The sequence below is a fragment of the Sparus aurata genome, chromosome 14 (assembly GCF_900880675.1).
Source record: "Sparus aurata chromosome 14, fSpaAur1.1, whole genome shotgun sequence".
NCBI classification, from domain to species: Eukaryota; Metazoa; Chordata; class Actinopteri; order Spariformes; family Sparidae; genus Sparus; species Sparus aurata.
The window spans coordinates 432,600-455,444 of NC_044200.1; the positions used below are offsets into that span (position 1 = coordinate 432,600).

General features: G+C 42.0%; 1 protein-coding gene across 1 annotated transcript in view; it reads left to right on the forward strand.

The window, feature by feature from the left end:
* tmtc1 (transmembrane O-mannosyltransferase targeting cadherins 1) overlaps nt 1–22,845 on the forward strand; it is a 276,866-nt gene that overhangs the window by 147,234 nt on the left and 106,787 nt on the right. Inside the window, exons 6-7 of the mRNA XM_030439340.1 lie at nt 4,455–4,558; nt 14,967–15,156. Of these exons, the coding sequence (XP_030295200.1) occupies nt 4,455–4,558; nt 14,967–15,156 (294 nt within the window). The remainder of the gene's footprint in view (nt 1–4,454; nt 4,559–14,966; nt 15,157–22,845) is intronic.

The window sequence follows — 22,845 nt, forward strand, 5'->3', positions numbered from 1 at the left end:
ACAAGTTTACAATGTTACACATAGTGGCAGCCACTGTCCATGTTCAAGTGCTTAATAGCAGATTGGATAAAGAATTGGCATACCTATTTGTCCTCCTGATAGGTGCTATAAAACGGCGGCCCGAAGGCATAGTCGTAAACTCAGAGGACAGGATGTGGCCATACTGGGAAATTATTCCTTTGGCTTTCTGAACCACCTGCCTCTCCCACAAAGACCCCAAGTCCCTCTGCTGGGTGCCAATTATTTTAGAGCAGACCTTTACAATGCTGCAGAGGCCGTTTTCGTCTCTTACAGTCAGGCCACCAAACCAGCAGATGAAGGAAAAAGTTAAAATGCTCTCGACAAAAGACTGATAAAACATACACAACATTTTGTTACAGACTTTAAAAGAGTTCAGCTTTCTTAGTAAGTGGATTCTCTGCTGGCCTCGTTTGACAATGGACTCAATATTTTTGTCAAACTTCAGCTGTGAATCAAAAACAGTGCCTAAGTACTTATAAATTTCAACAATTTCGACCTTATTCCCATGAATTGTACTTGCCTTATGTTTTCCACCATTTTTTTTTTTAAATCAATGACAAGCTCTTTGGTTTTGTTCACGTTAAGATCGAGGAAATTTTCGTCACACCAGCTAACAAAGTCTGGCAGGGCACTACCGTGGTCTGACTCTGACACGTGGAGTAGAGTCAGAAGTGCTGTGTCATCCGAGAATTTCACCAGGTAGCTGCCCTCTTTGTGAGACCTGCAACTGTCTGTATACAAAATAAAAAGAAGGGGAGATAGAACGCAACCCTGTGGGGAGCCTGTATTTGAAACCACAACATCTGACAAAGCTCCATTAACTAAGACCTGCTGCTTCCTATCAGTTAAAAATTTTAGAAGCAACAATAAGAACTGATCAGGTAAATTAAAATAAGAGGAAAGTCGTTGAATTAAAATATGTGGTTGCATCTTATTAAAAGCTGAAGAGAAGTCAGCAAATAAAAGTCTCACATGTGATTTTGGCTTCTCCAAGTGCTTGTAGATTTTGTCAAGGACGAGGGGCTTAGCATCCTCCACTCCTTTTCCAGGTTGATATGCAAACTGTAAGGGGTCTAATTTGTCATACACTAAAGAGACAATCTCATCTTTCAGAATTTTCTCAAAGATTTTCATAATAAGTGATGTAAGAGCGACAGGCCTAAACTCAGTAAGTTGCTCAGGATTTTTTGTTTTGGGGATTGGAATTATTGTTGAGCTTTTCCAAATTAAAGGAAGCTGACAGTGATTGACACACATCTGACAGAGTGTAGAGAAAACTTCACTGAGCTGGTTGGCACAGTACCTCAGTGTGCGCCCACAGACAGCATCTGGGCCCGCAGCCTTCCTTATGTTGGTTTTCTTCAACAAAGCTGTAACCTGATCTTTGCAAATAACAAAATCACTCAGGGGTACAAGAGAATTCTTCAATGCAGAGATATTCTGAGTAAAATCACAACTTTCAAAACGGGAAAAAAAACAATTGAAAGCGTTTGGTAACTCAGCATCCGGTACTCCTTTAATGGTGGTGTGCTGCTTGGCCTCATCTGCCTGCTTGTTAACACAGGCTATTGATTTAAGTCCTTGCCAAGCTGCTCTGATATTGCCACCTGCAAACCTCATTTCGATTTTATTCTTGTAGTTTACTTTAGCTTTTGCTATTTCTTTCCTCACCTCCCTGGAGAGGGCCTTTTTCTCAAGAAGATCACCTGTGAAGAAGGTCCTTTTCTTTTTGTTAATAACGGTTTTGAGCTCCTTAGTTACCCAGGGTTTGTTATTAGGATAAACAACAACTTTTTTTGATGGGATAATAGAGTTTACACAGAATGAAATATAGGAGGAAACCGTGTCACCGAGGACGTCAATATTCTCACAGCTATCATAGAAACAGTCCCAATCAGTGCAGTCCAAACAGGCCTGGAGAGATGAAACACTGTCCTCCGACCAGATTTGGACTTCTTTCTCTTCATGCTCAAGACGTCTGAGGGCAGGCTTATACGTGGGCATTAAAAACACACAGTTGTGGTAGGAAGCACCAAGAGAAGGTATGGGCAAGGATTTATAAGCACTGCTTACTGAACCATAGCATAGATCAATCGTTGAGTTTCTTATAGTGGTGGCACAAGACACATATTGTTCATAGGTTTTCAGTGACTTGGTCAAGGTGCAATGATTAAAATCCCCGAGGATAAACTTTGGAGCATCAGGGCAGGTAGAGTCGAGTCTATGTGTGACATCTACGATCAGCTGTGCCGCTGCGGCTGCGCTGGCACGTGGGTGAATGTAAACAAGCGTGAAAAACAGCTGTTGAAATTCACGGGGTAAATAGTGAGGCTGGAGTGAGACAGACAGCAGTTCAATATCAGGAGTACATAACTTTTCCCGGATCACAACGGTGTTACAGTACCTCCGATTAACAAAAAGACACACTCCCCCTCCTCGACTCTTCCCTGTGATCTCTGGGGACCGGTCAAGACGAAGTGGGCTGCCGAACCCACTTATGGCCAGGTCCCCATCTTGATCCGCTTCACTGAGCCATGTCTCAGTGAATGCTAGCAGACATGCTTCCCGAACTTCGGGTTTGAATTTGGCCCATGCTTCCAGCTCATCCACCTTGTTCCTGATGGACTGTGCATTTGAGAGCAGAACCGTAGGCAGCGGAGGAAGCCGGCGGCGGTTGTCCAGGCTGAGACGTTTCAGTCTCCGACGTATGAGCCGGTATACCTGCCGGTACTCTTCCACCAGTGCTGGTCCGCAAGGAAAGGAGGAGCTCATGACTGAAGATAATGCGACTCCCGGACTTGCCGGGTGCACCTTGTCCGACTGCCTCATGGCAGATAAACGCCAACGATAGCGTTATCGCAAAAAAAGTGCATAGAACTGTGCCAAGGAGCCCATAGTCCATGAACTGAGTGTCAGACATAAAAGATCTCCCACGCCACCAAAGGTAAAAAAAACAGAGATAAAATACAAACACAGACACGCCAGGTAGACTGCTTCGGGTCGCACACTGCGAAGCACCCTGGATGGATGGATGTGTGTTTCACAGAGTGCCATTATCAGTAGAAGAAGGAGAAAGCCACAATGGTGATCAACATGAAGTGAGCTGCAATGTTCGTTCTTTTGTTTTTCTTTTCCGTCAGGGTTGCGGGATGTTGCCGCTTTTTATTCCTTACTGGGGCCAAATCCAGTTCGACTTATGGGCAAAGGCCAGGGTACACCCTGAACGAGTCGCCAGCTCATTGCAGGACCCTTACTGATGGCAGTGGCTGCCCTACAGGGTGCCAACTGCACATCAGGAGCAATTCTGGGGTTCATTATCTTGCTCAAGGATATTTCGGCATGTAGTTCAGTCCCACCCCAGGGGAGCAGGGGATTCGAACCAGCAACCTTCCGATTACTCGTCCACCAGCTCAACCCACTGAGCTACAGCCGTTTAACAGTTGTTTTGTAAGGAACAGCAAGACAAATAGCTTTATTTTGAGCAAAAAGCTTTTGAAATAGGAGGCTGTAAAGGACTATGAAGCATAAAATGTCACAAGCAGTGCTGGGGGTCACATGTTAGAAAAGCAACCCATTACATTAATATATCTATTTCAGCGGAGACTGAGTAATGTGACGCATTACTACTTATGTTTCAGTAATATATTACTACAGTTATGTCATGTAACACGTTACAATCCACATTACTGACTGAAGTGAAGTGTTTATTGTTGTTTTTTTTAAGAATACATCCACACCAACATGACCATATTAATATAGCTCTGTGTATTTAATATAGCCAAGCCTATAAGTTCTTTTTTTCAGTTTCTCTGTGACTGAAATGAGCCATACTTCAAAGGCCCAATGATGAAGCCTAATCCTCCTACAGAGAATGGGTTTGTTCCCAATTCCTTATTTTGTGGACTATAATAAAATGGCACAGAAAAAGGGACTTTTGTCTTGTCAGGTCATTACAGGCTACAGAAGGCACAGGTCTATGTTTCATATGACTAAGCTATCTCATAAAATTATATATTTTAAAAAATAAATATTTTTTAATTATTTTTTATTGTTCTATATAGGTTATTTGACATTTTGTTGAAAGTAACTAAAAGGTAGTGTAATAAGTAATATACTACTCTATTCAGACAGTAATATTTAACAAAATATTTTACTTTAAAATTAAAGTAACCAGTCATATGTAATATATTGCTTTTAGAAGGTAACTTGCACGGCTGCTTGGGTGGAGGTTAGCAAGTTGAACCCAGGTCAAAAATCTAAAAAAATTAAAAAGGATTGTAAGTCATTTCAAGTAAACAATTTTTGTGACTGTGTTGTTGTTGATTTTTTTTTTTTTTTTTTTTACCCAGACAAATGCAAAATGGTGGCTGGTAAAAATGTCTTTTCCAACACTTATTATAACTGTACTGGCTTGTTTGCCCACCTTCCTCCAGGTGGTGATCATCATGTCGGTAAGGCTGTGGCTGATGGGAGGATCCATGCCTCTCTTCTCTGAACAGGACAACCCCGCCTCCTTCTCACCTCACCTGCTTACCAGGTCAGTGTCACACACATACACGCACACAGTGGTGGTGAGAATTACGGAAAAAAACTCTATTTTTAATTTAAGTTCACTACTAATAATAATAATTTGTATTTTGGATGTGGAGATGATTGGGTTATAAAGGGTTCTCAGGACTTCAGAAGTAAGTAGTACAAAGTAGTACTCCTGCCAAAAGTATCTTTTGTAGCCTCCTGTTCTGTAAGACCTGATGTGGTTTGGACGTGCGACCAGACCACATATCATCTCTAAGCTGCTGCTCCACTTTGAACCTCCACTCTGCGTACAGCTGAGGGACTGATGTTTGGCAGAGTGTACTTAGCATCCATGACCCTCATTAGCTTTAAATTGACACTTGTCTGGTTGACAAAAAAAATTGTTAACATTGAGTTTGACAGGAAGCTGCAATTTGTCAGTAGCAGTTAGTAATGTGATAATACCGAGTTTGAATTAAGAATTATGGGTGCTTGCAGACAACAGAGAGGTTTGCTGGCCCTCATCAGTGCAACAGTCTATCATCTATTATTAGCAGAGCAGCAGTGAAATATAGCTCTCCTCTCCGTCGGCAACCTGGGAAATTTATAGCAGATTCTCATATCCTTTGCTCCTTCTGTCCTTCTCACCTTCATTTTCTCCTCTCATTATTTCTGCTCCCTGATGTCTGGCTGAGTCTCCATTATTCCCTTATAACCTTTCTGTCTGTCAGTGTATACTCACTCAATCCTTCCCGCTATTGTCTTAGCCATTCAACACTGACAGTGGGCAGGTAGAAATAAAAAAAAAAATAATAATGTAATTATGACTTTAGGTCTCAGCTTCCCCTATGGTTTGCTCTGTTCAACATGAATGTGCTTCTTCTGGGCTAATTAATGCAAGACAATACAATTGCTTATCCTAGCTATACAGCTGTTTAACAGAAGCTTAGTTTTGTCAAAAATTAAAAATCAAGATATCAGCAGGAGGCATCACATCCCGACTTGTCCAATGAGATAAAACTGTGAGAATGAAACAGGAACCGAACTCACACAAACCACAAAACCAGACCTTAAGTGATCATCCAACAAAATTGTTTGCCATCTAATTCAAAGTTTTTTTAAGCAGGTAAAAAGCACAGGATTGATTATAATATAGGGCATTAGGGCTGCACAAAAAATCGTTTAAAAATCGCGATCTCGATTCACACATACACGTGATCTCATATCTACACACAGCGATTCTGAAGCATTTTATATCTCGAGCTGAATCACAAACAAATGCTCCTAATTTCCTCCCGGATTTTTTGAAGCGCCCCCAAACGCAGCACTGCCGCTGCCTCCGCCCTCAACCTGTGTTAAACGTCTTTACAACACGTGATTCAGTGGCGGAAGCCCGCCTGCAATTAAGTGTATGGAAGGAGTGAGTGAGAAGCCGTTTTTAGACGGGGCAGCAAGCTGCCAATCTGCCCGTCCTTTTGGCGGCTAGGTCCGCGGATTTAGACAGAGGACGGCAAATTGGGGGTCTGTTTTCGCTACTTTCAAATTAAAAGCCCCCCGCTAAGAACCCAGCTCTAAACTCCAATGGGGTGTAATGTAAAGCTCTTATTTTGAAGACAAATTCGTTGTCAACTGCTCACAGCCCAACGTCGGGCCTCACGTCAAGTCACATATTTACCTCTACCTCTGAGGCGGCTTTTGGAAAAGGAAGAAAATTATGCTTCCATTTTAGAAAGCCGATCACAGCAGCTATCGCATATCACCTAGCTTAAAATACGGCCCCAATAAACACTGTAAAACATGAGGTATAAAAGGATGCCCTCTCATCTTGGGAGACTAATTTTTTTTTTTTTTATTTGTGTAAAAATAATTTCTCATCCAATGATAGAACTTGAAATGAACAAAAAAACATTGCTTTGGCAGAGGCATAGTAGTATCTGCCACACTATCATGTTTTTTTTTGTTTTGTTCAAGTTCATCAGTGCAATAAACATTTTGTGAAAAAAATCGTGCCAGAGAATCGTGATCTCAATTCTAAGCAAAAAAATCGTAATTCACATTTTTTCCAGAATCGTGCAGCCCTAGTGTGCATGTGTGAGCTAAAGACAACCCCTGCAAGTCCTCTGCAAGTCCGTGTATGCCTTTTGACCTGAGCCTGTATTTTAATTCAGACTCTGTCTCCTGTATCTCACTCTAGACGTAAATCTCCTTAACAGCCAATTGGAGCAGAAGTCAGGGGAACAAAGGGAGACAGTAGAGGGAGGAAGAGGGAGGAGCAGTGCTAGCTCCTTACAGCCCTTTTTACACAGCGTCTCCACATTATTTCCGGAGCAGTGGTTCGCCAATTCTCCGCCGATGGTGATTCACACAGAGCAAAGCATCTCCGCATTCACGTGTGTAATTCACACAGAAAGCCGGCGCTGCGGCTTCTAAAGAGGCGTGACGGTACACGACATGTTGATGACGTCGGCGTATCCCCAGGTGTTCCCCTGTTAATCCAAACCCGCGGACAGTTTATAATCATATAGATGCTGTTATAATGTGTAGTGATTGAGATCCTGACCCACCAAACATCCTGGAAAGTGATGGAGTTAAGTTTTTCGCGCTTAATTAAATAATTATACATAATCACCATCAGTAAACAGGACGCTGTCTGGCTCTGTCACTCGTGGGGATGGAGGCTGTTTTCTGGGGGAAAGTCTCGGTCCGGAGGGCTGATGGTCGCGGTGATTTATTTTCATCACAAACTCTCTGTGAGTTAAAGTTTTTTGCCGGTGACAAATGCTGTTTTTTGGGCAGAAATGTGAGGAAGAGTCAGTAGGACAGGCGGGAGGACAGACGCTTCTCCACGTACAGCTGTGGTATTTGTTTTCGTCATATAAGTTGCCAAAGACAGTTACAGTTACTCCCAGAGGAAACGAAAATTGGAAAAGAGATCTCAGTAGTGTCTCATTCATTCCTCCTAGACAACTATGAGATCTATGTGAGACCAAAGTGAGGCTGTGGCTGATTTCTCCTGAGAAACAGGTGCAGAAAATCTCAAATTGGGCTCCCTGTAAGTTTCAAAGGAGATCTCATCAAGCTCTCAATGAAGTTTCAGAATGTCTCCCCAGTGCTGGAAAGGAGCAAGGTTTAAGTGGTAAAGTCTCAAGTCTCACCTATTGCTCCTAAGGAATTTTAGGAGAAACAAATGAGAAATGTTTGGGACCAAAAAAGACAACGAGACTGAAATGAGAACTCTCATTGAGCTCCTTTACGGCTCCATAGCCATAAAGGAGCAAGCTTTGAGCAGTAAAATTTTCCTCTGGGCTACATTACTTTTGTTCAGTCCTGTAACATTGCTTTGTGGGACATTTCTCTGTATTTAGTTGAGTGAGGGACCTGTGTAGTTATCAGACTGCACGACCGACACGCCCCCGCTCCATGCCTCCGGATTATCCGTTCACACTGGGACGGCTCACCAATAATGCGGCCCTGATACTACCTCCAGAGGCGGATCAGCGCCGGAGCGAAATTTCCCCCCTCTCCGCATCCGAAGCTTTCACACAGAGGACGGTGCGGAGAATTGGAGCAGGATCCCCGCATGCAAATGGCAGTGTGAAAGAGGCTTGTCTTCCTGACATGTTTTCATTGTCATTTTCAGAGGGGATTTGCCGTGTGCCGTTTGCTCTCGAGCTGTCAGCAAATGGCTTCACAGCCACAGCGAGCTTCTGACTCTTCCGTTATATCGCCCTGAGGAAATCAATACCTAACCTGTGGTTGGTTTTCACAGCCTGTTCACAATTCAGTCCGGCACAACCTCTGTCAGAGTCGATGAGGACTCTAGCTCAGCATCTTTTGTGTTGTAACCTTGTTTTGCTGTAGTCGGAGGGGAGAACCAACTGTGAGTGGTGCTTGGAATTGCTGGGAGTCAGTTGTAGGAAAGGAATGTAATAGCTGATAAACAATGGTTATGTGCCAAGAAAAGGACCAATGGGCAAGAAAAATTATTAGCTTGCTAATGTAAACTCCGAGGTTCACATCTGGTTTGAGCACAGTGCACGAATTTCTGTCTTATTCTGCTGGAATATTACAGTCATGGATTTCACTCTACATGATAGGGATGTGAATCTTTGGGTGCCTCACGATTCGATTCGATTCCGATTCTTAGGGTCATGATTCGATTCAAAATCGATTCTCGATTCAACTGATTCTCGATTCAAAAATTGATACAATGCATAGTGTGTTAAGGCAAATTATGGCATCAAAACAATACAGTTTGTATAAGATAATGTGATTTTTAAATTAACTGATTCCAATGATGTAATCACACAAAAGCAAACTTAAATGAAATGTGCACAACTTTAATAGTGCAATCTGCTGCAGAATGAAAAAAGCAAGCCCTTAAAGAGTGTATTTTGACTAGATGAATATGGGTTTTTGAAAAAGTTGCTGTCTCTCTGCTTGAAAGGAAGGTGCTGGCTACACTGTGTGTGGATGTTATGACCTGCACCTTCTTTTTGTGCACTTCTGTTTGACATTGTGCCTGCAGTGCATGGCTGCCCTTGTTTGCATAGTTAATAGCCACTTTTATACTGGGCAGCAAGCCGCCAATTTGACCATCCTTTTTGCGGCTCCGTCCGCGGATTTAGAAAGAAGCCGGTAAATTGGGGGTCTGTCCTGGTCCACCAAACCATCCTCGGAGGGTACACTTTTACCCAACTCCATTCCGATCTAAATCCGAGACGTCGTTATGCCGGAAATTGCATGAGATGGGCGGAGGTGTGGATGACCTGCACTGTTGTGCGCCCCACAGCCGGGGAGTTTTAAAACCAGGATACAGCTGATCACAGCAGTCAGTCCATCACTTCATCCGCGGATGTCAAGATGAGCAACTGGACAGCTTCTGAGATCCAGGAGATGCTAGCGTCTCCTCAGTCTCTGAAGCTGTCTTCGCTGTTAGCTTGTTGTTGTAGCGGCAAGATAGGAACGGTCGCTACTTTCAAATTAAAAGCACCCCGCTAAGAACCCAGTTCTAAACTCCAATGGGGTGCAATGTAAAGCTCTTATTTTGAAGACAAATTCATTGCCTTTCTTTCCCCAAGCTTGCTGCAACGCTGTGTATGGAAGCCCGTGGGGGCGCACATAGAGACGGGGGAATGTTAATAAAAAATTCGATTTTGGAAGTTTATGAATCGATTCAGAATTGTGGATGATTAGAATCACTATTCTTATGTGAATCGATTTTTTCCCCCACCCCTACTACATGACTACAAGATCACACACGTGAGACGTTACATGGGAATACACAGGCCAAAAGTTTGAGGTTGTTTGTATGTGATTTGCAATGAAAAAGGAGAAGGGGATGGATTATCAAAGAAAGAAAACTTATGATTGCCTGCTCATATTGTGGTTCAGCAAGGAGCCATGGTCGCACATGCTGGTTAGACTGGGTTCCGAGAGCTGCTACCAGGCCTGGAATTTCCCCATTTTGGGGGCAAGGCCACTTGGCCTTTCGTATTGTCAATTATTTATATTAAGGGCACAAAGGCCAAAAGCCAGGGCAGTAAGGCCATAAAATAAAACAATGATTTTAAGTCCAAGTGAATTTAATTTAAGGACTAAGAATGTATAAATATCTGTGAAATGAATACATAAAACAAGCTCAGGCGAGAAATGTTCAACTTTCAACTATTTATTAATTCATAAATGCATTTATTTTTATTTTACATTTATTTTTAACATATACTACAAAGTGACAATCATTTATGCCAGGTTATGTGATTAATCAGTCACTATCGTTTGAAGATGGGGATGGAGAGTCAGGTAGAATTTCAGCGTGCGAGCCGTCCCAGTGTGAACGGATAAGCCGGAGGGGCGGAGCGAGGGCGTGTCGGTCTGACAGTCTGATAACTACACAGGTCCTTCACTCAACTAAATACAGAGAAATGTCCCACAAAGCAAAGTTGCAGGACCAAACAAAAGTAACGTAGTAACTGTAACTGTCTTTGGCAACTTATATGAGAAAAAAAATACCACAGCTGTACGTGGAGCAGCGTCCGTCCTCCCGACTCTTCGTCACATTTCTGCCTGAAAAACAGCGTCTGTCACCGGCAAAAAAAACTTTAACTCACCAAGTGTTTTTGGTGAAAATAAATCACCGCGATCTCCCGACTTCAGGGAACACCTGGGAAACACCGACATCGTCATCATGACGTGTACCATCACGCCTCTTTAGGAGCCGCAGCGCCGGCTTTCTGTGTGAATTACACAGCGGTACAGCGGAGATGCTTCGCTCTGTGTGAATCACCATCGGCGGAGAATTAGCGAACCACTGCTCTGGAGTTAATGCAGAGACGCTGTGTAAAAAGGGCTACTGTCTTAAGGCCCCCACACACCGCCCAGACGTCCAACTGCCTTATCCGACCACTCTCCGACCACTCCGTTGCCTCTTGTCTGACCCGTTCGGCAGAAAAGTTGCATTGAACACACCGCTTCGACATGCTGCCTACGCCACAGTAGCGTGTATGTTCTGCGCTTGCGCAAGATGCAATAAGCGGGTGGCGCTTGTGTTGTGAGTTGTAAACGAGAACCTTATGCACGCAACTCTCTTTACTTTCGATCAAAACGAAACTTAACTATTTCCGATAGAAAAACAGCTGCATACTAAACATGCAGTGAGGCATTACCAAACTTACACAAATTAATTCGTCCTGAACGGACGTAACAACTAGTCTGGTGCCACTACTGCAAAACATGAAAACGGGGAATGACGGAACGGAGTACATAGAAAAACAAAGCGCACACAGTATTCCGCCCCTACCACACACCGCGCTGATTCGCCAGCCCACCGCCAATCAGAACGGCCATTCAGCTGGCACACAACCAATCAGAGGATCCAATGGCTCAGACGTCTGACGGCCCTCCTCCTCAGACTTCGCATGCTCAGTTGGATCCGACAACGTCCGCGCGGCTCCGAAAGCTTCCGACGCAGCTGAACACACCAAACATATGTGTTCCCGACCTCGTCCGAGCCTCTCCAAACGCTTCAGACGTCCAACGGTTGGGCTGGTGTGTTCCTGCCTTTAAGGCCCCCACACACCGCCCAGACGTCCAACTGCCTTATCCGACCACTCTCCGACCACTCCGTTGCCTCTTGTCTGACCCGTTCGGCAGAAAAGTTGCATTGAACACACCGCTTCGACGTGCTGCCTACGCCACAGTAGCGTGTACGTTCTGCGCTTGCGCGAGATGCAATAAGCGGGTGGCGCTTGTGTTGTGAGTTGTAAACGAGAACCATATGCACGCAACTCTCTTTACTTTCGATCAAAACGAAACTTAACTATTTCCGATAAAAACAGCTGCATACTAAACATGCAGCGAGGCATTACCAAACTTACGCAAATTAATTCCGTCCGTGCGGCTCCGAAAGCTTCCGACAGAGCACGAACACACCAAACATATATGTTCCCGACCTCGTCCGAGTCTCTCCAAACGCTTCAGACGTCCAACGGTTGGGCTGGTGTGTTTCAGACCTGGCGACTTTTTCCTCCTACTCAGACCCAACGTCTCTGCCACGCGGACATCGGGGGTGCGTTTGATGAAGTCTCCTGGTTAGCCAGGGATAGATTACTGTCAAACTGTCGTTGTAGCCCGCCCGAGCGGTTCATGCCAGGCTCGAATCGAGCCTACCACTGGTGATATACGCATCGTCTCATTTGATGTTGCCAATATGTCATAAAAAGACGCATTTCTTTTCCGCAAAAGATGCCGGTATTCAAAGCCGTGTTGACAGGGAAGAGGCAGAGGAGAAAACTGCAAAATCAACTAGGGCAATGCAGGCGGGACATCAAGGCCAATGTGGCCTTAGTGCAGATATTTTTTTCAGGGGCACGAATTGCTAGGGCCATGGCCCTCGTGAAATTCTTGCGCTGGCTGCTACAGATGACAGCAGAGGAGTGGAGGCTCTGCTCTCATTGGCTGTAGCTATTACCTGGCTTTCTGACTGGTCTGCAACTCAAAGACTCAAAGACTTTGAGGACAGGCTCATGGGCCATACTGTAATAGCTTTACAGTGACTACTTGTTTTGTCTGTATCATGCTTTCAGCCTGTTTTCCTGAAGACAAGTGATACTTTATGATGCTAGAGGAGAGCACAATATGCCAGTGCATGATGGACTGAAAGTAATAGAAACCATAATAGTTTCCCCTGGTCTGAAAGATGGTCAGAGATGGGGCAGGTCTTCATTCCTAAAGTTTGCTGCTGCTCTGTGTTAATGTGGTAACATATGCTCCAACCTGTACAGTAAAATGGATTTATTCTACAGTATGTCGCATTCAATCCACAAACCATTCCTTCTCACTACACACCAGAAGGAAACCGGGCAGTAATGACATGTCCCTCGGCCACTGAGCTGTCTGACTCGATGTTAATGAGCGTGTTAATTCTTATGCTGCAGGACCTGTCCCCTTTGCTGTGGGCAAATTTGAAATGATGTTTATGTGTCAGATTTTTTCTGCCCACAACTACCAAAACAATGGAAATCTGTTCTGCTTCGTCCAGCGGTCAACAGAGAAGTAAATGATGCATTACCACTATATTCTTTATTGCAAGAGGAAGTACGCTGGCCATATTCAAGAAACCATCTTTATTGTTGTGGAAAACACAAGTGTGGACGTGGTCTTAACTCAGACAAGTTCAACATTGCAGGAACAGGTGGGGAGTAAAATATTCACATTGCTCCTCGGTAATCCTTGTTCTGGACAGCATTGTAAACTAAAGCCCTATTCGCACGGGACTAGTATTACCTGGGGACCTCTAGTAATTTGTAATAATTGCAGAGGTCGTCTGTGACCTTAATCCTGTGCAATTCTGCCATGTCAGTAATTTGTAAAGTAAAAATTCCACCACAAATTACCTACCATATTTGACTAAACACAGAGGTCATGTGATAGTATTAGTCCCGTGCGAATGGGCATCTCAGTGATTTACATAGGTTACACAGAGCCTTGACATCATATCCGGGGGATAATGTCAGTAAATTCGAGTTAAAACACAGACTTCGGTTATCCTGTCTGTGTGCCGCACGAAACACAGATGTGGTGGGGTAATTTTTAAATCACATGAGGTAATGCTATTCCCGTGCGAATAGGGCTTAAGAGGACCATACCAGAGGTAATACCAGCAGCTTCCTATAGCTGGCGTTACAACAGCAAGTTATGTGAAAATTGAATTGTTGGCTGGATTATGTTTGGGGCAATGTTTAAATGAAGTGTTTCATTTTTATCAATTGCACCCGAGTCACAGTAAAGTAGTCGGGATGGTTGTGGCATACAGAGCACAGCACCTTGACACTGAAGTCCAGGGTTCACATGAAATGTAATAATCATGCTGTGTCTCATCTCATTGTTGACTTTATGTGTACTAAACCAGACAATGATCTTCCTTAAACTTTAAACAAGAACTGAGAGTGCAAAATGTAACCATAAAAAAAAAATAAATGTAATAATGCTGTAGTCAGTAGTGGTGGATATTGAATTATATTCGACATTAAGGCAGAAAACAGTACAGAACAGTAGTGTCCAAAGGTCTGAGACCTCTAAGATGAGGAAAGATAAGATAAGATAGGTTGTAACTTTATCTCTTGTGGGGGAAATTCAGTTTGACACAGCAGCAAATATTCAATTCACTTATATTTGAAAACATTTCCTTCTTATCAGATCTTATCAGCTTTAAAATTAAATCAAAAGTTAAATCTTTGAAAAAATATCCATGAATATCAGAATGTCTCAGTGTTTGCTTTGTCCTTCTTTTACTTCAATGACAGCATGCTCACAAGCTGCATGGACTGACAAGTTAGTGTAAAACCTGCTGACTGTTGTCCCAGCATGATCTGACAGTGTTCCACAAAGCTTTTGTAAGTGCTTGGCTATCTCAGGGCCCATGCAGGCTCTCTGCATGTGCATTAATGTTGAAAAGGGTTGAACTCAGGTGACAGTGGAGAACAGTTCCAGGAAGACTTTAGTAGTTGTGTCAAAGTTTTGAAGTGTGTTTGGGCTCATTATCCCTCTGCAGGATGAATCCTTCGCCACAAAGATCTAACCAGAGGCTGGCGCATGTCTCTGAAGAATGAAGTGGTGCATCTCCTTGTTCAGGGTGCAGTCAAAAGCAGTGTCAACATGACTGGATGTCTGCTTAGACAATTACTCTCAATCATTAATTCAACCTTGGACAGCCAGCAGTTCACTTTATCCTCAGATTAACTACTCAACACTTAAGTATGGCGATAAAAGGGATCATTACAATGATCAAATTGTAAATGAAGGCAGATTAAGTCAAACAGTTAATAAGATTGCTGTGTGATTCAAATTTATCTGTCTCTTCTTTCTTTCCTCCTCTGTTTCACGTCCATCTTTTCTTAACATTGTCCACACCCTCTGCTCCCTCTCCCCAGGATTCTGACGTATTCTTACCTGCTGTCCTTCAATGCCTGTCTGCTCCTCGCACCCATTGTGCTGTGTTATGACTGGCAGGTAGGAAGTATTACCCTGGTAGAGTCGCTGAGCGATGTGCGCAACGTGGCCACCGTGCTGCTGGCTGTGGTGATGGTCACTCTCTGCCTGCACTGCATCTTCTCACTGCAGGTAAGGGCAAGAATTTACAGATAGCGTAGCATTCACAGATACTTGTTTGTCCTCATTACCTCCATCAAGGAAGTAATGTTTTCACTTGCACTCTAAAAATGATTCAGTGGCTTTGTAAATATTACAATAATAAAAAGTTATACTGTCTAAATAAATCCACTGTCATTGGAGTGATTGTTTGGGTTGGACATACCAAAATAAATTGCTAAAAATCCACCAGGTAACTATGTCTTTAAATTAAGTCTATTATTATTAAGTTTATTCCATGGTCTGGGTTAATATTTAGTACTGACTGGATGGAAGGTGTGAAATAACGTTTGATATATGGGGCCCTCTGGCACTCCTCAAGTATTTCCAGTAAAACTGCCTGTTTACTGTTTACTGTTCTTTATATACGTTTCGAAAAATGAGCAGCATCAGCATCAACTGGCTGTGACTATCTTATTTGAAACTAGGAATAGTCCCTCACTGCATCATCCTCTGAGCACCACAGGGTAGCGCTGTAACACACAAGCTTCAACAACAAGCCTACTCTCAGGGCTGTAGTAAATTATAAAGTGATGGGTTATTCATAAATAGCTGAATAGCCCTGTTTGATTGTAAGGCTGGTTAAACTGACTTCATGTAGGTTCACTCCACACTACACTGTCCCTCTGAACGCACTATATCAAGAGATCCTCCCACTTCCTGTTCACTGAACTCTCTACTTAAGGCTGCAGACGGACACACATTTATTAATGTGGTCAGTAATGTGGCTGGTTAGCTAGCCTGTCTTATTTTTTCACATGCTGTGAAATTATATGGCCTATTATGCTAGCATAACATTAGCTTACTGCTAAGGGTTCAATGATCTGGGTGGAGTTTATCTCCTGTTGCCAGGAGTCGTATCTAAGGTCCGTCTAATTTACTAGACGTTTCCAGAATGGCAGCATTCGCAGCTCGCAGTGCTAGTTGTAGTAACATCAGATTCTGGATAGTGGATTTAGCTCAAGGTTACTGTTTAATTGATATGTTATGGATTTTTGATGATATCTACTCTATTTTTTATGACATCATACTAATTTATTAATTATTAACTCTATAACTCAGTTCTACAACAAAACATTCTAGTATTTTTAACAGATTTTCACAGTTTGAGTACATGATAGTTCAGGTTTTTAGAGTGTGTTGGTCTGTTGATTGGCTGGTTTGTCAGCAGGATTACACATACACGCACTTACCCCAGCAGAGAACCTATTAACTCCCTGTGCGGATCTGGTTTAAGGGACAGATCAAGGAATCTTTTTCTCACTTGCTTTAACATTGTGAGATACTATGATTAATTTCTCATGGGATAATGCATGGAACTTTATGGAAGAAATTCCTTAGCATCTCCATTTTAGAATCTCTCCAAGGTCAGCTCTTTCAAAAAAGCTTGCTATCGATCAGTCCATTCTTTTGCTGGTTTGAGTATATACTCAACTTATCACCTCAGTGGCAACTGAAGCAACAACTCCGCATCAACACAGTCCCTTTGAGTAACTTGGCCATGACACATTTGACTACTCAGTTCAAATGTGTTTTATAGGCATAAGCCACAGGCAGGGGATAATTTATGGCGAGTAATAGCAGCTCATCCTTTCTCTCTTTACCTTAAGGCTTTTTGAGGCTTCCATTGAAGAGCACTATGTGTAATCACGGAGCTGATAGTCCGTGTTTTTCCAGATCCCAACAGGACTCTTAATTAGTGCTTCATTAAAGGCAAATGTGCTTAAAAGGTTACTTGGTTGCTGAAGAGTCAAGCCTCTTTATGTTCAAATCACATACACATAACATCAGTTACAACAACTATATTGTATTTCAGTTGTAAAAGTGCTGCAATTTCCAATTATGACACAAAAAATGGCATTTTTCACTTTTCATTATGTCCTTACAATGAATTTTATGGGTACTGAAAAACAAACTTTTGCACTGGGCTGATCTCACCTATTTATTTATGCATGGTAAAGCATTATATAGAATAGTAAGTATGTCAGCCACTGCTGCAGTTTCTGTGGGTTTGTTCATTATGGGGAGTGGATGAAGGTCGCAGCTCTACGGGAGAAGTTGTTTCTCAGTCTGTTGGTGGTAGATTTAATTGTCCTGAGCCTTCAATGTACAATTCTTACAGATGCTGTTGGCTTTTTTCCTCAGTCTGGTGGCATCAACAGTGTCCAGTGTAGGAGGCTCTGCCCTAACAATGTGCTGGGAAGCTTTAACCACACAGTGCAGGACTTTGTGTTCGGCAGCTTTGCAGTTGGCAAACCACACTGTTGCACAGTTGGTCAGAACACTATCGATAGTACTCCTGTAAAAGTTGACTGTTTACTCCTGTAAACAGTTTCTGTGGGAGCCTGGCCTATTTCAGCTTCTGTTGGGCCTTTTTGATAAGCTGTGAATTTTAAGAGCTCCATGTATGGAGCCAGAACGGTGACTTTAAAATTTGGCATCCAAAAAAGAAATTGGCTTTGAAAACAACTACTACTGAAAAAGGAAACATTGTCATTGAAACATTTGTATTGAAAACAGTTGTATTGGCATTGAAACAAGTATTGGCACTGAAAAACGAAACTAATTAAAATAATTAAAATCAAAATACGATAATATAGATAAGATCAAAAATCTTATCATTTAATTTTATTGGGATTTTTTGTATTTTTCAATGACAATCTTCAGATTTTTTCTTCATGTCACTTTTTTTTCAGTGACAGATTTTTTTACAATGTCAGTTTTTTTTCAGTGTCACTGATTTTTAGTTTCAACTTTCTGTCACTGTTTTGGCATTGAGAGGGAGGGGCCTGAGGGGAGGGGCAAGTAGAGCATGGTTTGCATATCATTCGAGAAGGTAATGGCAGCAGCCTGCGGGAAGGCGGGGCTGGACGGTCCAGCCACAATACACCATTTTAGGGCCCGTGTGCACTCTTATGCACTGTAAGTTTGAAATGATTCAGGTGAACCCAGTGAGTCTGCCTGCAGGTGAGTTACAGCTGTACAAGTCAGTCACAGCTGTTAATTGGATCACCAGTTAGTGGATGAGACGGGAGTACTGCTAAGGTGATTACTGGAAAGAAGGAAAGAAAAAATAAGGAAATAAATTGCAGAGGGGCAGATGATCAAAAGACTGATAAAACGGAAAGATTTAATGACATGAAAAGGAAGAAGACAGAAAGGTGAATGGAAATGGAGGGTATTAGTAGTCTGATGCTGGGCAATTAGGATGGTAGCCATGAATTAGAGATAACAACCCATCAACTCCACTGGAATCCAGAGTGATTGTGTCTTTATTTTTATTGGAATTGATGCATTAGCCACAAATGTGGCTCTGTAGACAGTTGCAGTGGTTACAGTCAGCATGCATTTGTAGAAATTAAAATCATTTCAAGGTGAGTGGATTTGCTCACCTGTTTACAAGTCTAATGCCATGGAAGTCTACTGGAAAATGATTTTCCCCACTGAGGTATTAATTTATTCAGGTATTAATTTTTTGGTAACCTTGGCACTGCCTTACTTAGCCTACTTACCACTGTAACAGGAGCCTTCTTCATTTCCATCTTTTTAATAAGTAAAGCAACAATTTTTTCAATGAACCCTTCCACTGCATCATTGAGCAACACATATGCCATCTTGCTTTGGAATGTATTGTAGCTGATTACATGATATCTATACATAGAGTCCAGAGGAGGCTCGTCCATAGAGGCAGAGGAGGTTGGTCCTCCTCTATTTTTGAGAGGCAAGAGGAAGTTAAATTTTTTTTTTTAAGAAAGAGTAACTGGTTGAAATAAGTCATTACCAAATCTCAGTATCATTTATAAAATATTATATATATATTATATCATAAAAAAGTTTCTACTTTGGAAGAAAATCCACTTAAAACGGTTCAACCGCGACAGCTGCAGATGGAGGAGACAGCAGTCTGTGAGAGGAGCAGGGAGCAGGAAGGTGGGGGCTAGAGGAGGACGGAGGGCTTCTGTCCTCCGTGGGAGGGATCTCCTTCCATTCACTCAATGCATTTAGGATTTTTTCATGCTGATCTATGATTGGCTAAGACACGTGAAATGACGCGCTAAGGGAGGACATCCTCCCTTACCAATCAGCAACCAGAATACAAGATTGACAGCAGGTTGGTCCAATAACAGTTCCCAAATTTCTTTCTCACATTTATGCAACCGTAAACAAAAAATACTTCTATGTATTTTACAGCTTTCACTGCCAGCCATGCTCGGACAAGAAATATGGAGTTTTCAGCGATATCGGAATCGGTTTCAAAGGAAATATAAGCAAATTTCTGAAAGAAATGTTTTTTGTCTTGTATATTAGCCATTTAATAAAATGTTTTTTAAAGAAGTCTTGTAAGTCATTGTTTTATTGCTTAATTTTCATTGAATTTAAGAAAGTACGGATAAGTAGTTGACTTGTATATAATAACATGACACAGTGGACTGGTTTTCCTCCTGTCCTCCCCAATTTTTTCAGTCACCAGCCGCCACTGATAGAGTCGCAGTGTTTAAAGAAACAAATATGATGAACGGATGAGCCATGTCATATAATCAATATATTATATTGTTGATAATACAAATTGAGACAAATCGAGGAGAAGATTGACTAAACGGTGAAATAATAAAGTAATTATTAAGATAAAGAAACACACGAACACACTACTAGATGCATGAGGTAACTAGTCGTTGAAATGGAAGTTGAAAGAAAATTGAAAGAAAATTAACTATATTTTCATTTACGTTTACATTTAAATTTACATTAAGGGCATTTAGCAGACACTTTTGTCCAAAGCGACTTACAGTAAGTACATTTGTCACAAGAGAGAAACCACAACATATCCCTGTTGATGGAGCAAAAGAAATATAGAAACAACTGTCAAGCCCTCATCTGAGGATCGTAACTACTATTTGCGGTTTGTGGTGAAAATGCAGGTATTCCTATTCATTTTAATGAGTGTTTTTCGTTTTGCCTATAGTGAAGCGTGCCCAAAAAATTGAAACAGAATACATTTTTGCGAGAAACACAGCCTGATGTCTCGCCAATTACATAAACTGGCCATCAGACTGAAGCTGCAGTGGATGTAAACAGACATTTCTCTGTGTATCGTTAAGTTTCACTTTCACAACGGTTTGGTCTTGTCCCCCAGCTTAAAAACACACAGTAATGAGAGCGGTGAATTTACAATTATTTCTAATTCCTTGATGAGCACAAACAATTACTAGTAGGTCCGGCATGCCTGCAACATAGCAGCTTTGTCTTTCAGCAAACTTATTAGCAAGGGTAACCAACACACACGGCACATGGGGTGACGCTCCCTCTGTTCTTTTCTTTGGTTTACAGTGAGTTTCCAGTTGATTGGTTAAAGAAGGTATTGTTATATTTATATTGTTGATAAATTATTGCAGGTCATGTGACAGAAAACTAAGAACAGGTGACATACCAGACACACTCAACATACTTCCAGTGAACCAAGATTCCTCCTGAATGTTGTAGCCCATTTCTTTAGCCTAAACCTCTTTCATGGGGTTACCTCAACACCTGAGGACACCCTCTTGTCTCTGAGCACATTTTTCACAAATCTGAGAAACTTTTGGGAGTACTGAAAACACTCAGCTACATTTTCACTTTTACAATTTCACCTGCCTGAGTGACTGACGTCTCAGCTTCTCCTACACCCCGCTGAGACATTTCCATCTCATCCAACTCTCCGTCAGACCCCTCAGCTGGCCTGTTGAACAAACAGCACCCTAATTGGCTGAGTCAGCAGGCCCTTGCTGGGTTCAGTGCATTGGCTCATTAACAGTAATGAGAACGAAAGGAGTGTGAACTGCTGATTAGTGTCGCTCCAATCAGAGGCTTGTTCTGCTTTCAACAGCCTCATCGGCAGCTATTGAGTACATCCATGACTGGAAGGGACCTACAGTGATATTAGAGACACATTCGCTTAAACACTTTGAGCGACTAATACAATCCCTGAAAATTGTAGGGAAGAACCCACACACACGGCTAGCTGCTGATATGATCTGACACAGGTGTTACCATAAACATTATGAACATCTGCAAACATTAACAGAGAGCTACTGATAGCTTCATAAACTGTGACAGCCCCTGATATTGGTTGAGTCTTTGTGCAGGTTGGATTTAGTAACCCTTTTCCCTTTCTCTCTCTTGGAATTTACCAGAGGAGGGTGGTTGCAGTAGCAGCCTAATCTAGAGCCTAGAGCCCCGGGACTCAGTGCTCTGGGAGGATATAAAAGTCTGTCCTTTAACTGGGCTGCTCTCTTGCTTTTCTCCCATTGCCCGCACCTTTTCTTATGTTTAAACCATTGTTTTGCTCCACCAAAACCTACACCACACCATCTCTCCACACATCCACATTTACACCACTGATGGCACTGTGGTACACACCTTATTTATCTGTTTATTGTTTAGTTTCTTATGTTAATTATAATAAATTATTTATGTTGTATGTCATAAGTAGGGCTGTCAATCAAACCGTTAATTCTGATAAGTCTTAGAGATCCAATAAGTACATCTACAGAAACTGAATACGATACATTTTAGGAAAGAAGAAAAAACGATCCATAGACGAAACACAACAGATTCAACACAGGCAAATTCATGTTTTCCAGGCACTAAGCTAGTATTTTAGTAATCTTTCATTTTAGTGTTGTCGACCACCAATTCTTTAGTGTAGTCAACAGGATCATTAGTCTTTCAAAATGAGACTTGTTTTAACAGTAGTGAGATTAACCCTTCTTGTTGCGTTTCTGTATGTTTTTCCTTCATTTTTTCCTCCACAATTAAAGGTGGTAAGTAAAGGAATCTTGATGGCAGAACGCAGGAATGCCATCAGCCCCTGGGCTTTTACCTTTCTCAAAGGAGCTAATAGCTTTATGTAATTGTTCCTGTGTAATAAGCAGGGGTGTGACAACTCTCCAAATCTTAAATCAATGTAATTTTTGATTTTAGGGTCACTATTCAACTCAATTCTCGATCTTTATTTTCCTATTTTCTCTAAGAACAGATCGTTATGCCATTTTTAACCTAGGCTAGTCTAGGATTATTAATTTAATGCCATGATAAATGCTTTTAATCTCCATTATTTGTTTGCAATGTACCATACTAAGGCCATACTGTCAACTCAGGTGTTGAGGTAACCCCAGTAAAGAGGTTTAGGCTAAAGAAATGAGCAACAGCATTTAGGAGGAAACTTGGTTCACTGGAAGTATGTTGAGTGTGTCTGGTATGTCACGGGTATCCATTCTTAATTTTCTGTCACGTGACCTGCACACTGAGCTGGAGGTCGAAATAGTTGACCAAGATGGCGGCAGTTATTTGGATCACCTGTCAGCCGTAGAGAAGGAATATTATGGACATATACTGTAAGTGTTGAACACTTGCGATCTATATACAGCACCTGCTGCTGTATTTCCCAGATCCCTGGCAGAGCTCGACTTCTTTGAGATTTACGTGTACCTTGGGGAGAATCCCTCAACTTATTCTGCTGCCAGTATGAAAGCTTATAACAGTATGTACAGTTATTTGTATTTTTGATCTGGATGGATGAAGAGCAAGAAGTTCTTCATTGTAAATGCAAAGGGGGGTTTTAATTGACTAACACTAGATATTAGCCAGTATTGTATTTATATTATTATTGTATATGTACCATGG